The sequence below is a fragment of the Salpingoeca rosetta genome (genome assembly GCF_000188695.1).
Source record: "Salpingoeca rosetta unplaced genomic scaffold supercont1.33, whole genome shotgun sequence".
Classification (NCBI taxonomy): Eukaryota; class Choanoflagellata; order Craspedida; family Salpingoecidae; genus Salpingoeca; species Salpingoeca rosetta.
The window spans coordinates 261,226-276,308 of record NW_004754901.1 but is presented as its reverse complement, the minus strand read 5'-3'; the positions used below and the strand labels follow the sequence as shown (position 1 = coordinate 276,308).

The 15,083-nt window shown below is 54.6% G+C and overlaps 3 protein-coding genes across 3 annotated transcripts in view; 1 reads left to right on the top strand and 2 right to left on the bottom strand.

The window, feature by feature from the left end:
• Positions 1-191: 191 nt before the first annotated feature.
• PTSG_10452 (poly polymerase) lies at positions 192-9,480 on the top strand (the record flags this gene model as incomplete). The annotated part of the gene is made up of 17 exons (XM_004988775.1): positions 192-269; positions 432-563; positions 881-1,009; positions 1,162-2,535; positions 2,761-2,841; positions 3,202-3,343; positions 3,764-3,883; positions 4,249-4,301; positions 4,506-4,688; positions 5,043-5,174; positions 5,596-5,753; positions 6,036-6,403; positions 6,625-6,678; positions 7,435-7,546; positions 7,815-7,912; positions 8,089-8,180; positions 8,458-9,480. 17 exons carry the CDS (start codon positions 192-194, stop codon positions 9,478-9,480), a joined length of 4,329 nt encoding a protein of 1,442 aa, XP_004988832.1.
• A 416-nt stretch (positions 9,481-9,896) lies between these two features.
• Positions 9,897-12,224, bottom strand: PTSG_10451 (uncharacterized protein; the record flags this gene model as incomplete). The annotated part of the gene is made up of 1 exon (XM_004988774.1): positions 9,897-12,224. One exon carries the CDS (start codon positions 12,222-12,224, stop codon positions 9,897-9,899), a length of 2,328 nt encoding a protein of 775 aa, XP_004988831.1.
• Positions 12,225-12,770: 546 nt separating this feature from the next.
• The window catches only part of PTSG_10450 (uncharacterized protein), a gene marked incomplete at its 5' end in the record, with an annotated part of 2,465 nt that continues 152 nt past the window's right edge, over positions 12,771-15,083 (bottom strand). Inside the window, 4 exons of the mRNA XM_004988773.1 lie at positions 12,771-13,105; positions 13,420-13,622; positions 14,038-14,202; positions 14,588-14,713. Of these exons, the coding sequence (XP_004988830.1) occupies positions 12,983-13,105; positions 13,420-13,622; positions 14,038-14,202; positions 14,588-14,713 (617 nt within the window). The 3' untranslated portion in view covers positions 12,771-12,982. The remainder of the gene's footprint in view (positions 13,106-13,419; positions 13,623-14,037; positions 14,203-14,587; positions 14,714-15,083) is intronic.

Below are 15,083 nucleotides of genomic sequence, written 5' to 3'. Positions count from 1 at the left end.
TCGTGTGTGTGTGTGCGTGTGTGTGTGCGTGAGTGTGTGAGTGTGTGTGTGTGTGTTTGTGTGTGTGTGTGCGTGTGTGTATGATCTTCTTCCGTCAGGCCCTCACTCTGTCTGCTCCACATTGGCAACGTGGATCTCTCATTACCTCTTCATACACACGACCGCATTTGCCATTCCCTCTCCCCTTTCTGATGCCTGCGTTGCGTGCACGTGCTGTTCAGGTTCCCGCCATCGTCGCCATAGACAAGTCATCTCTCGTTCGCGTCGAGGTAAGGTGTGCACGTGCGTGCATATGTGCGTGTGCATGTGTGTGCCTGCTTGTATGCACATGCGTAAACAGTAGCTCTCTCATCGCTCCAATCACATCACAACACGCTATCACACCACCACCACCACCACCACCACCACCACCACCACCACCAACACGCCAGTGCCATCCTGAGGGCCCGGCCTTTGATCACCGCGTGCCGAGCGAGGACGAGGACGAAGACGATGTACCACCCAATATGGAGCTGATGGGGATGACCTTCAAACTCATTGGTGCCCTTGCTATCCCGCGCAAGGTGCGATGGTGACTGTGGTGGTGGAAGGATGGAAGGGTTGAGGATGCGGGGGGGGGGGGAGATGAGCACGCTGTGATTGTATTCACTCGTTTGTTTTGCTACACTTTGTTGCTGTGGTGTGTGTGTGTGATTGTGTGTGTGTTTGTGTGTGTGTGTGTGTGTGTGTGTGTGTGTGTGTGTGTGTGTGTGTGTGTGTCTAACAGCTTCACGTGCTCGTGTGTCCACCTCTTTTCCTTTCAACGCACAACCCTTCAACTCTCACGCAAGCCTTCAACTCTCACGCAACGCTTTCATCCACCACCATCTCTCATCATCAGGAGTTTGAGGGTGTGATCACAGCTCACGGCGGTGCTGTTGTGTCTTCGCTGCGAAAGTGCACACACGTCATCGTTGGCCAGCGCGAGCTGAACAAACCACAGGACAAGCACCCCCAAGCACTGAAGGAGGTGTGTACTGTGTGTGTGTGTATGTGTGCGTGTGCGTGTGTTTCGGTGTGTGAGTGTGTGTGTGAGTGTAAGATCACACTTGCATTCTCGCATCACAAGTGCATCACAATTTGCACACACTCACACAAACACACACATGCATCCCCTTGCAGGCGCTTTCCTCTGGTGTGGCGGTTATGCGAGAGGAATTCATCACGCAGCTGTGCACACGCACACACGGAGCAAAGAACGAAGATCATAGCAACGACGACGACGACGACGACGACGACGACGACGATGATGATTATCATGATGACGATGATGGTGCAGCGGGGGAAGAACAGCAGCAGCAGCAGCAACGCTACCAGCAACACATGCAGCAGCATCACCAACATGACACAGAAGCAGCAGCCGCAGCTGCAAACGACCCGCACCAACAGCAACAACAACAGCATCACGACCACCAAGATGACGAGCAAGACCATGCGAAGAAAAAGACAAAGAAGGTGGTGTCCACTCACAGCACGGCCCAGCACAGCACCGCTGCCACCATCACTGCAGCAACAACGAGCGGTGATGGTGGTGATGACAATGACGATGATGGTGATGCCGCAGTCGTAGTGTTGACGGGGGCGAGGATGACAAGGAGCAAGGCGGCGCAGCTCCAAAGGCAGCAGCAGCAACAGCAAAACCAAAAGCAAGAAGAGGACAAGACAGAACGGGGACAAGCGCAGCAAGGGAAGGAAGGGGAGACCGGCACGATGATGGGTGATGATGGGAAGGCAGAGGAAATGGGGAGTGGGATGGACGGAGACGCAGAAAAGCAGCCGCAAGTGGACACAGCAGATGTGAGAAAGGACACAATGAAGAAGAAGAAGAAAAGGAAGAGGAGGAGGAGGAGGAGGAGGAGGAAGAGAGCACGGAACAAGAAGAAGCAAGAAGGGGAAGAACAAGGCGAGAAGGGGGTCAATGACGCATTGGCAAACGGGGGCGTGAAACCTGTCGTCAAGCAGGAGCCAGCAGCAACCGCAGCAGCAACACCAACAACAACAGCGGCAGCAGCAACAGCAGCAGGTGTTGGCAGTGGTGGCAGGTCGCATGTCAAGAAGGAGAAAGGCGTGAAAGGGAAACGTGCTGTGAAAGTTGATGCGTCAGCACGTAAAACGGCTGCTGCTGCACTGGAGAAACTGCGGCAACAGCAGCAGAAGCAGCGAGAGCGAGAACAGAAGAAGAGGAAGAAGGCGGAAAAGGACAAGAAGGAACAAGAGGGGAAGGACAAGGAACAGGAAGAGGAAGAGAAAGAAGGCAAGGAACAAGACGAGAATGGGGAGCAGGCAAAGGAGGAGGAGGAGAAGGCAGCCGTTCAGCCACAACGCAGCACACATCAACAGCAAGATGGACAAGAGCAAGGCGACAAGCCCTCAGATGGTGTCGGTGACGGTGGTTGCGATGAAAGTGCAGTCTGTGGACTGTTGCTTCGGCAGCGGAAATATCAGCAGCGCTACAGAATTGCTGGCAAGCCGGGAAGCAAGCTGCCACCAATCAAGGTGTGTGTATGTGTGAGTGTGTGTAACATTGATATGTGCTTGCAAGAATGAAGGCAACAAGGGCGCGTGTGTGTGAGAATGTGAACGCATTTACGTCTACTCTCAACAACAACAAACCCGCGTGGTGCGTCACACACGCGCACACACACGCGCACACACACACACTCGTAAACACACCCTCATTCACACGAACACACCCGCATTGATGCATACGCGTGTTTCCAGGCGCTGCTTGAGCGTGAGGCACGCGCGAAGCGAAAGGCGGAGGAAGAGAGTGATGACAGGCAAGCAAAGCGTGCAAAGCGGGTACGAACGAACAGAACAAGGGTGCATGCTCGACACATGTCATCGCTTTTGCCCAAGCCTCAACCTGTCCATGGTATTATGGTTACATGACTCCCATCTGTGTTTTGTGTCACAACACAGCACAAGCACGCCCAATTATCCATGTCACCGATTGCCTGCTCTCTCTTGCTGCTTCTTCTTCCGGTCACCCTGCCAACCCACCCCACAACATGCCGCACACACGCACGCATGCACACACGCATGCACACATGCACACACGCATGCACACATGCATGCACACACGCATGCACGCACACACACGCATGCACACACACATGCACACACAATCGTGTCTTTGTTCACGATGACACTCTGCAACAGCCGCCCATCGCTGCTGGTTCGCAGCTGCTGCGTGTGGACAAGTTTGCACCGGGCAGAGTCGTGTATGTTGACGACAGAAACCTCGCATACAACGTCATGCTAAACAAGTCAGACGTGTCAACGGGGCTCAACGTCTTCTACAGTGCGTTAACTGTTGCTGCTCATGGTGCTGCTGCTGCTGCTGGTGGTGGTGGTGGTGGTGGTGGTGGTGGTGGTGCTTATATTGTGGCGTGTTTGTATTCGTTCGTTGTTGTTGTGAGCGTGCCTGTTGTCGCTTCTTGTTTCGCTGTGTGGATCACAACCACACTGCATACGCATGACACACCCAGTGCCTTGTCCTTCCACCACTCACTGTATTATTTCACAACCTTCGCTTCTGTGCTGTGCGTGTGTGCGCGCACTACACGTTGTATGCGTGTGTGCATGTTGTGTGTGCTGAACGCTGTGTGTATGTATGTATGTATGTATGTATGTATGTATGTATGTATGTATGTATGTATGTATGTATGTATGTATGTATGTATGTATGTATGTATGTATGTATGTATGTATGTGTGCGCAGTTCTACAGCTGACGTCAGACGGCATGAACTACTTTGTGTTCTGCCGCTGGGGCCGCGTTGGCGACGATTCTGGCGTGATGCGAATTCGAAAGAGCAGCATGTACCACAGCAAGCGATACGGTGCGTTCGATCGCAGTCATGGAGTGTTGTGGTTGTTGGTGAGGTGAGGTGCTGTGTGGTGATGCTGTATTGTATGACTTGGTGTGCCAGTTGGTGAGGTGTGAGTTATCGTTGAGGTTGCAATGGGCCGTGTTGGCGTCAGTTGTGGTGTCATGCTCTGTGTGTGTGTGTGTGCGTGTGTGTGTGTGTGTGTGTGTGTGTGTGTGTGTGTGTGTGTGTGTGTGTGTGTGTGTGTGCCGTTGCGCTGTGAAATTGCGACTTTGCATATGATTTGCATTGCACCGTTTGCACGCAATCTCACATCACGTCAAACCACCACACATCACACCTCCATTTTCCTGTGGATGCGTGCATGTGTGTTATAGATTTCCTGTCGTACTCTCACCAGTGCTACGCAAGCATCGACGCTGCCATTACAGTGAGTTGAATCTGTGTGACTGGTGGTGCTTGCATGCTATGGGTGTGGACGTGCAAGCGTGTGCGCATAATGTGAATATCCTTTGGCATACCATTTCGCGACTCATTCATCAACAACCACGCCACCACAACCACCACAACCACCACCACCACCACCACGACCAACACGACCACTCACCACACCACTCGCCACCCTGTTTCAAAGGCCTTTGCCGCGAAATTCAAAAAGCAGACGGGGTGGTCGTGGGCGAAAGTGGATTCGTTTGAGCAGCAGCCCGGGCACTACAACATGGTTGAGCTGGAAGGGCAGTCGCGTGGTGTTGATTTGGATGCAGCGAACAAGAAGCGCATTCACGCGGACAAACGCGCAGCCACTATCCCTTCAAAGGTGTTGCGTTGTGTATGTGGTGTGTGTGTGTTGTGTTGTGTTGTGTATGTGGTGTGTGTATGTGGTGTGTGTGTGTTGTGTTGTGTTGTGTATGTGGTGTGTGTGTGTGTGTGTGTGTGTGTGTGTCTGGGAGGTGGACGTTTGTTCATTTGTGCTACCTCGGTGTGCGTTGTGCCCTGTGTGACTCTGGTTCTCGCTGTGCCATGTTCGTGTTGCAATGCAAGAGCATCTTGTGTGGATGGTGATCACATTCACAATGTTGCACGTTGCTCACCATGACACCCCACCCACCATGCGCACCGCTATGCTATGCTATCATCGTGTGTTGTTTCTCCGTTTCCGTGGCTTTGCCAGCTGGCGCCCGAGCTGCGATCCTTTGTGAAACTCATCTTCAACAAGAAAATGTTTCGGAAATCGATGGAGGACGCAAACATCGACATCAAGAAAATGCCGCTCGGTTCCATTTCAGATCGCCAGATCAAGCAGGTGTGTGTGTGTGTGTGCGTGTGTGTGTGTGCGTGTGTGCGTGTGTGCGTGTGTGCGTGTGTGCGTGTGTGCGTGCGTGTGTGCGTGTGTGCGTGTGTGTGTGTGTGTGCGTGTGCGTGCGTGTGTGTGCGTGCGTGTGTGTGTGTGCGTGTGTGTGTGTGCATGTGTGTGTGCGTGTGTATGTGTGTGCGTGCGTCCGTGCGCGCGCGCGCGCGTGTGTGTGTGTGTGCGTGCGTGCGCGCGCGCGTGTGTGCAAATGTGCGTGCGCGTTGTACACATGTGTCTGCATACATGCGTGCGTGTTTGCGTGTGCCGTTGACACGCGCTGTTGTCGTACCACCGCTGGTACTGTTGCCAAGCTCACCATCAATCCGCCACTGTCGCCGCCCATCCCAATCGTCATCATCGCATCTCCGTGCAGGGTTACGCCATTCTGAAGGAAATTCACGACATCATCAGTGGGAAGCGGCCGGTGCTGAATTCACAGCACGAGTATGTGCTGTTGACTGATGCAACATCCCGCTTCTACACCGCAATCCCGCACGATTTCAAGGGATGGGAGGCCCCGCCCGTCATCAAGTTCGTCTATGCACGTGTGTGTGTATGTGTATATATGTGTGTGTATGTGTGTGTGAATGTGTGTGTGTGAATGTGTGTGTGTGAATGTGTGTGTGTGAATGTGTGTGTGTGTGTGTGTGAATGTGTGTGTGTGTGAATGTGTGTGTTCGTATATTTTCTGGTGCGTGTGTGCAACTGTCCGTACTCTTTCAACTACACCGGCTCATTCATCATCACACCACCACTCAAACCACCACCTGCCGCCCCACATTCCCCACGTCACCACCACACCGCCACTGATAGCTCGCGCTCGCGGCTGAAGGGCAAGTTGGATGTGCTGGAGCAGCTGTTGGAGATTGAGCACGCAAACAAACTGATGCAAGAAGGCGATGAGGACCACAGCGTGCACCCCGTTGACGCCAATTACGCAACACTCCAGTGCTCATTGGAGACTGTGCCCAACGCGTCGGACGAGATGGCAATGTTGCGCAAGTACGTGCAGAACACGCACGCGGCGACGCACAGCTGCTACAGCCTCGAGATTGCAAGCGCATTCCGCGTGTCGCGTCAGAGTGAAGAAGAGGCATTTGAGCGTTTTAAAACGTGTACAAACAGGCGACTGCTGTGGCACGGATCTCCGCTCACCAACTGGGTCAGCATCCTCTCCCAAGGTCAGGCAACGCTCAAGAACGGGGGAGTGGAGGGTTGTGTGCGTGTGAATGAGTGCGTGTACGAGTGTGCACGTAGGTGTATGTGTACGTGCGTGTGATGGTCTTGTTCGTGATGAACGTGAGCACTCACACACCTGCATCATCATCATCATCATCATCATCATCATCATCATCATCATCATCATCATCATCATCATCATCATCATCATCATCACAATTAGGTCTTCGCATCGCACCGCCAGAGGCGCCCGCGACGGGATATGTACGCTGGTCATGTTTGACATGTGGCAGCTGTGCATATGCGTGTGTGCGTGTGTGTGTGTGTGTGTGTGTGTGTGTGTGCGTGCGTGCGTGCGTGCGTGCTTGTGTGTGTGTGTGTGTGCGTATCTGTGACAGCGCCCTGTCTGCTCACAATGTGCTCACAATGAGCTCGCACTGCGCTCTCCTGTTGTTCCAATCCTTTACTCCACTCCGCTTGTCATCCCCCCCAGAGTAAGTCACACACACACACACACACACACACACACACACACACACACACACACACACACACACACACTTCAACGCGCACACGCGCTCAAGTCCACGCCACGTGCTGTTTCATTGCGTGGTGCGCGTGTGTTGCTTGCTTCTTTACCCGCTTTGCCCGCATTCCCTGTACCTCACCACAATCATACAATCACCACAACCAATATTTTTCAACGCTTGATCTTCAATCACCGCCCATTTCGTCAGTGTTTGGAAAAGGTGAGGTGCAAATGCCCTTCCTTGGAATGGTTTTATCTCAACCTTGCTGTGGCGCTTCTCTCAACCTGCACACAACTATACGTGCTCAATTACCCACTGTACTCATCGCATTACACATGCCTCCTCATACCCCTTCAACAACTACAACACACTAACAACACACGACACACACACACACACACGTGTAAACACACACACACACACACGTGCAAACACACACACACACACAAACACACGTGCAAACACACACACAAACACACACACACACACACAACAATCCTCAGGCGTGTACTTTGCGTCGATGGTGTCGAAGAGTGCCAACTACTGCATGGCGGCAAACGGGAAACACGGCATCCTCGTCCTCTGCGAAGTCGCTCTCGGCGATATGCACGAGAGGTGGGGTAGGGGTGTGAAGAGGTGTGATGGTGTGTGTGTGTGTGTGTGTGTGTGTGTGTGTGTGTGTGTGTGTGTGTGTGTGTGTGTGGATGTTATCGTGTAGTTTACACAACCGCTCTATCTTCCGCCTGTGCATCCAATGCCACATTCACATGTGTCCATGAACCAACATCCACTCACACACGCGCACGCACACACACACACACACACACACTCTCTCTCTCTCTCTCGCTCAAACACATGCACACACACACACACACCATGACAGCTTGCATGCTGACTACCATGCAATGCGGGAGTGCAAGAAAGCGGAGAAGGACAGCACATGGGGAATTGGCAGAACAACACCAAATCCCAATGAAACAGGTACAACAACAGCAGTGGCAGCGGTAGTGTGCACATGAGGCGCGCGTGATTGTACTGTTTCTCCATTTTGCATCCATTGTCAACCAAACTCACACACACACACATACACACACACACACACATGCACAAATACACAAAACACATGCACAAATACACAAAACACAACGCTTGTGCAGTGGTGCTGGATGACGGAGTGCAAGTGCCGCTGGGAAAACCGATTTCAAATCCCGCGGCAGATGGCGGCGCGCTGCTCTACGACGAGTTTGTGGTGCGGTGACAATTCATGACAATTGGTGCTGATAGTGGTGGTGGTAGTGATGATGATTGTGGTGGTGGTGGTGGTTTGCTGTGGCTGTGATGATGATGTGTGTTGGTACGCTGGATTGCTTGCTGATGTTACTGTTGAGTGCTTGCTTGCACCCTTGCCTGTCTGTCTGTCAATCAGCGGTAGTGCTGTTTGTGCAATGTCACATCACACTCATCACCTCACATCACATCACCGCTGACGCCCCCCTCGCCTCTGTCTCCCTTCTGTTTCACGTCAGGTGTACGATCGCTCGCGCATTAAGATGCGATACGTGCTGAAGGTGAAGTTTGGACCACCAAAGCCACGACCACCGCCGCCACCATCAGCACCATCGACAGCAGCGGCGTCATCATCTTCATCGTCATCAAACGCAGTGAGTGCAGCAAGTGCAGCCATGGGCTCCAACAAGGCACCGCCGCCACCGCCATCAGCAGTTGCAGCAGCATCGCTATCGAAGTCGTTGCCGGCACCCACAACAATCACAGGTCCAGCACCATTGTCGTCAGCAGCGGGGAAGGCCTTCTCCCCAACATCGTCATCATCGTCATCATGTTCTTCTTCTTCTGCACTGCCGCCGCCACCTCCTGCACTCACACCGCAACCAGCTACCACTCAGCCGGCCACAGCAACGACAGCAGCAACAGCAGCAACAGCAGTCACGATGTCGGTCCCAATGAGTGGGACACGAGCTGCAGTCATTGCATCCACCCCAAACGCGAATCCTGCACCAGCGAGCGATGCTGTTGGTACTACCAACGTTGCTGGTTATTCCTCGACACAGCCATCATCACATGTTGTGATGCAGTCACCACCACCACCACCACCACCACCATCAATGCCAATGCCACCGCCACCGCAGCCGTCATACACAGCACCCTCATCGTCATCATCGCTGCTCTACTCCTTGTCTGGTGCACCGCATTCAACCATGCAGCAGCAGCAGCAGCAGCAGCAGCAGCAGCAGCAGCAGCAGCAGCAGCAGCAGCAGCAGCAGCAGCAGCAACAGCAGCAACAGCAACAACGTTTCCTTGCTGGCTCCATTAATGCCACACCGCCAGCACAAGCGTGGCAGCGGCAGCAACAGCAGCTGCTGCAAAATGTTGCTTCTCGACCCGCACCTGATGCTGCCATCGTTGAGTCAAACAGCATTGCACCGCACCCGCCATACCCGTCACCCCCACACCACCAACACCGACAGCCGCAGCAGCAGCACCAGAGCGCTGTGGACAGGTTGATGTCTGTGATTCTTCGGCAGAAGTGAACACGTTTGTTGGTTGGCGTTTGCACATTCGTTTCGTTCCATTGCTGACATGCGCTTGAAAGTCTTAACTGCAGTACAATAGTGGCGTGACTTCCCCAGTCAGCAGGCAAAGGGCTCGAACCGAACGTGTACTTGTTTTCTTGTCTCCAAACAGCCAAGCACTCACAGCGCAGTTGTAGTAGTTGCAAGAAGCGGAGCACCTTTCCCTCTTTCGCCACGCTATGACATCTGTGTGTGTATGGCAAGGTGCCATTCATTCGTTCATTTATGCTGGAACACAACATCGAATCAGCTACACATGTGTACTTGTAATAAGGACAAAGATGCAACATCAACAACACCAACAACATCAACTACTGAAGCAACCCTCAACCCCCCCATACCCCCCTATCCCGACTTGTCCCACTCTGCCAAGATTAATGCAGGCGCCTGAGCACGTCGTATGCGCGGTCCCGAACGCCCGTGTTGATGCTGTCGGCAAAGTGCCGCACCGCCATTGCCGCCATGTGTCGAGCAGCGGCACCAACGTCATCGTGGAGCACAACGCCATGGATCTCCGAGCGACTGCGGTGCTGGCGCCGCTGCAGGTGGTGATCTTGTTGTTGTTGTTGCTGTTGTTGGTTTGGCTGCGGACCCTCTTGGTGTTCCGTTGTTAGTGCTTTTTGCTGTTGTTGCTGGTGCCGAACGCCTTGATGGCCAGCGTCGCCTTCGCGGTCGTTGTGCTTGTCAGCGGGGTGTCGGGCAAGGGGCAGCAGTCGTGTGACAGCGGAGAGTGCGTTGAGCCACAGCCGCTCGCAAGCGCCTGCACTGTAGTTGTGGTCAGGACGGCTTGGATCACCAATGGCCATCACAGCCTTCATCATCGCCAGGGCCGTGTCGCGTGCCCAGTCGCCGCCAATCAGTTGCCGGTGTCCGCCACGTTGACGATGCCGAGGGTGAGCTGTTCCCTTCTGGTGACGTTCACCATGTCCAACACCACGTCCAACACTACTACCGTCCTCATCAAAGTCACTGTCATATTCGCCACCTCTGGCACAGTCACTGCCGTCGTCGTCGTCGTCGTCGTTGTTGTTGTTGTTGTTGTTGTCGTCGTCGTTGGCATGCGCGCTTTGCAGCAATGCGTCGACGCACCTGCACACAGCGCTGAGCACAGTTACCTCTCCACCACGACTATGGCCATCGTGGCCTTTGTTGTTGTTGTTGTTGCTGCTGCTGCTGCTGATGCAAGCCAGCAGTGTCTCCTGCAGTACTTCCAGCACACCGTCTTCCACCGCATCATATGCGGTCAGGTGACCACCCTGGAGCAGTCGCGTGAGGATCCGGCAGCATGCACGCTGGATGCCACGCTGGCGCGGGTGCATCTGCATAGCGCTGATAACTGCAGAGACACCGCCGTGACGCAACACGCGCTTGCAGTGGTCGGCGTGCGCGTGCACGAGAACATCCAGTGTCTGGCAGGCGTGCTTCTGCAGCTTTGCGTCGCCCTGAAAGGTCCACATGGCGGTGAGGCACACCTCGGGGAACTCAAGCAACACGCGATGCAGAATGCCGCGGACACGCTGCACAGCGTCGTTGGGGGCCGGTGGAGGGACGTTGCTGTAGATGGCAGCGCGGTGGTGGTAGGCAGCCACGTGACGCAGAATGGAGCAGCACACACGCTGCAGGTCGTGGTGGCCCGGGTGCACCAGCATCAGGGCTGTGACGGTGTCAATGGAAGGGTAGTCCACGACGAGATGCGGCAGCACCGCAGCGCCGTGGCGGCGGATGCAGTTGTTGAGCTCATGCAACTCGCTCATGACGTCGTTGATGTTGGCCACGCTCTTCCTCAGCGCCTCCAACGTGTCGATCAGCTGCGCTGTGGGCTCTGCGTGTGCAACGACCTCGTTGATTCGGGTGTCGCTCGCACTGGACGTGATTCTGGGCAATGGGTGGCTGTCCTGGTGGCCCACCAGGCCACCCGAGATGTACCCGCTGCTGCGGCGGTGATGCGCAGCTGGCTGCACCCCTCGCAACGTGTAGCGGTTGAGAAATGTCGGATGACACACGTCGTCGCTGTCAAAGGCGTCATCATCATCGACGTCTGCATCGGGATCATCAGGGGAATCAGCACTTTTACAGTCATCCTCACTGGCCTCAACGGACACAAGCGCGTGGTCCACGTTCCCCGCGCGTTCCTCGTAGTGGTCATCCATGGCGCCTGTGTTGCTGTTGGGCTGGCGGTCCATATTAGCGTGGAGTTGGGCGAGCCCGCGGATGGTGTGCACGAGTTGCTCGGGCGGTGTGTGCACACCGCGGTCTGCTGTTGGCACCCACATCAGCGCAGAGGCTGCGGGTGCCATGAGACGGAACAGGCAGCGGGCGTACGGGTGACGCAACTCAGAGCACATGTGCACAAGCACGATGGACGTCTTCTTCGTGCCGTAGATGAACCTGAGCTCATCCAGGCTGCTGAAGCGGGCTCCGCTGTCTGCTGCACCATAGGTGGGTGTTGTGAGGATAACGACGAGGTCGGCACGCGAGATGGACAGCTTGGCAGCGTCTGCGAGAAGCTCATGGTTGCGGTTGGATGGACTGAGGGAGACGCAGAAGTCACTGCTGGGTCTACGTCGGCATCGCGGGTCTTGGTGCTGTTGGTGGTGCGTCGCAATGTCTTGCAACAGACGTTGCTGCAGCGCGTATGCGGCTTCCCCGCCCTCGTCGTCCTTGAACGACACATACACCAGCGGAGGTTCGGCCATGCTCATGCTGGGTGTGGTGCGATGGTCTGTCTTGCCTTGTCGTCAACGTGTGCTCGCCAGTGGCGTTGCAGGGAAGGAAGGCACGTGGGTTGCTTACTCACTTGAGAAAAATGAATCAAGGTAAGCAGGTGGCTAGTGTTGGAGTGGGGGAGGGCGGAGCTGGTCACGTCACACATCTTCGTGCACCACGCAACCATGTGCCGTGTTTGCACAGCTGCACTCCCACCACCATCTTCGATTGTCGTGAGCGGTGACATACTGATGAGCAGTAGGAGTAGGGTGTGTGCCATACACAGTGTGCGTGTCTCCTCGTGGGTGAACCACTTTCTTCGTTTCTGGTTTGCGTTTGTGCAAGCGGTGAGAATCCTTGCAAGGGTGTGACGTCATTTGTGTCCAGCACAAAGGAGTGAGTGCTTCGCAATTACGCAAACCAAGGCGACGAGAAGCAAGCCGCACGTTGATTGCAAGTTGCTTGCAATCCATCTCCCCCTTTGAAGAAGCGAAGATGGTCGAAGATGACATTATCGGGCGTTTCGTTCATGTTCTGCTCTTGCGGTCAACGCCACGAGATTGTTCTCGAAGGGTATTTTACTGACGCTGGGAAGACAGAGGAGGTGGAGAGGGGGGGGGATGCAACGTGCCGTGTGTTGATGAAATACCAACACAACAAAGGATAACACTGGGACACAGAGACCCAAGAAGGAAGCACCCACCCCAACGAGCGAACCCTGCAAAGACGCAGCACACCATGTGAGGATGTTACACTACTGGTTGTCTGCCCAGAGGGCCTTGAGGTGGTGTGGCTCCGGCTGCTGCGGGAACCAGCGCCCTTCAATGTCGATCAATGGCCACGTGGAAAAGTCGGTGTTGGTCGGCTGGTCGTTCACCTGACAGGTGTGTAAGTTGGGCCGGAGGGGGGGGGGGGAGTTTGTGAGTTTGGGGCAAAAGAGTGGGGACGGGGAATACATGGCGAGGTCGATGCACACAAGCACACACACTCGTACATACATACATACATACATACATACATACATACATACATACATACATACATACATACATACATACATACATACATACATACATACACACACAGTGACACACACACGTACATACATACATACATGCAGCGCAGCAGCTTTTCAACGTTCACAACCCCCTCCATCTGCCCACACACAACCAACAGACGTCCCTCCCCCACCTCTGTGATGACCCAGGCGCCGTGGCCCTGGGTGACGTCGTACGAGAAGGAGCGCACGCCCTTGCGCTGCGCCATGCACTTGACCCCGTGTGGTACCTCGATGCGGTCCTTGGACGAGAGCTCGCCGCCGTTGACCTTGATCAGCTCGTCCAAGAGCGATGAGCTGCAGTTGTTTCGGTCAAACACCGCCAGCAGGCCAATGCCTTGGAGCGGTGATGCACGTTGTTGTGCAGGCGATGAACGAGGGAGTGGGGGAGTGGGAAAGTGGTTGAGGGAAGCACGTGATGTGAAATACCCATAAAGACGACTGAAACAGAAGCAGCTGCACCATCAAGAGCAATGCCTAAACAGACACGCACGCACACACATACACGCACAAACACAGATTTAGACAAACGCACACACACGCACACACGCACACACACACACACACACACGCACACACACATACACACACACACACACGCACAAACACAGATTTAGACAAACGCACACACGCACACGCACACGCACACAAAAACGCAAACACACACACACACACAGATACAGACACACAAACTCACACACAGACACACAGACACGCAGGATCACGCCTCCCTTGCGTACTCTCCACCCCACCTTTGCCCTTGTGTGTGATGACGATGACATCAGATGGCCCGGCGTAAAGGGACCAGTTTGCCGATTCCTTGACAGGCCACATGCCAGCAGGCGGTTTCGGGGCGCCGTTGGTCACGGCAAAGTTGTAGAGCACACCCGTGTTGTTGAAGTGCTTCCAGCTCTTGCCTTTGGCCGAGAAGAGTAGGGGAGGGGGGTTGTGAATGTGGTGGTCGTGTGTGTGGGGGGGGGGGGAGATGCGGGTCTCAAATTGTGGTTGTGGTCAATGAGGAGGGCAAATCATGTACAGAAGCAAACACACGCACACATACACACACATGCATACACGTGCACACACACACACACACACATGCACACACACACACACATGCATACACGTGCACACACACACACACACACATGCACACACACGCGCGCGCGCGCACGCACACACATGCACGCACACACGCACACAACCAATCAGCCAACCAAGCAAGCAATCTCCCCCCCCCTCCACTCCAGACTCCGCTCCCCCCACCCCTGTTCTCATCACTGCCACTTGTCAGCGCGTCACCTTTGCCAGTGAGGTGGAAGGTGTCGTGGATGGAGGAGGCGCCATCGTGCTGCAGCATGAGCACCGTCGGGCCCGCCACCACCTCCGACTTGCCGTGACCAGCGCCGCCAGCAGCAAGCAGCCAGCCTGTCATGCAGGGCAGCACGGGGGAGAGGTTCGTGCGTTTCGAGTATGTGTGTATGTGTGTGTGCGTGTGTGTGTGAGGGAGAGAGAGAGAGAAAGAGAGAAAGAGAGAAAGAGAGAAAGAGAGAGAGAGAGTGTGTGTGTGTGTGATGAAAAACAAAGCATGATGAAGACAGGGGTGAGCAAGAACACATATAGATGGACGAACAAACAAACAAACACAGACAAAGAGACAGACAGACAAACGGACAGACGGGCAGACGGACAGACGGGCAGACGGACAGACAGACAGACACACACACACACACACACACACACACACACACACACACACACACACACACACACACAACGAACGACGACGACGACGACG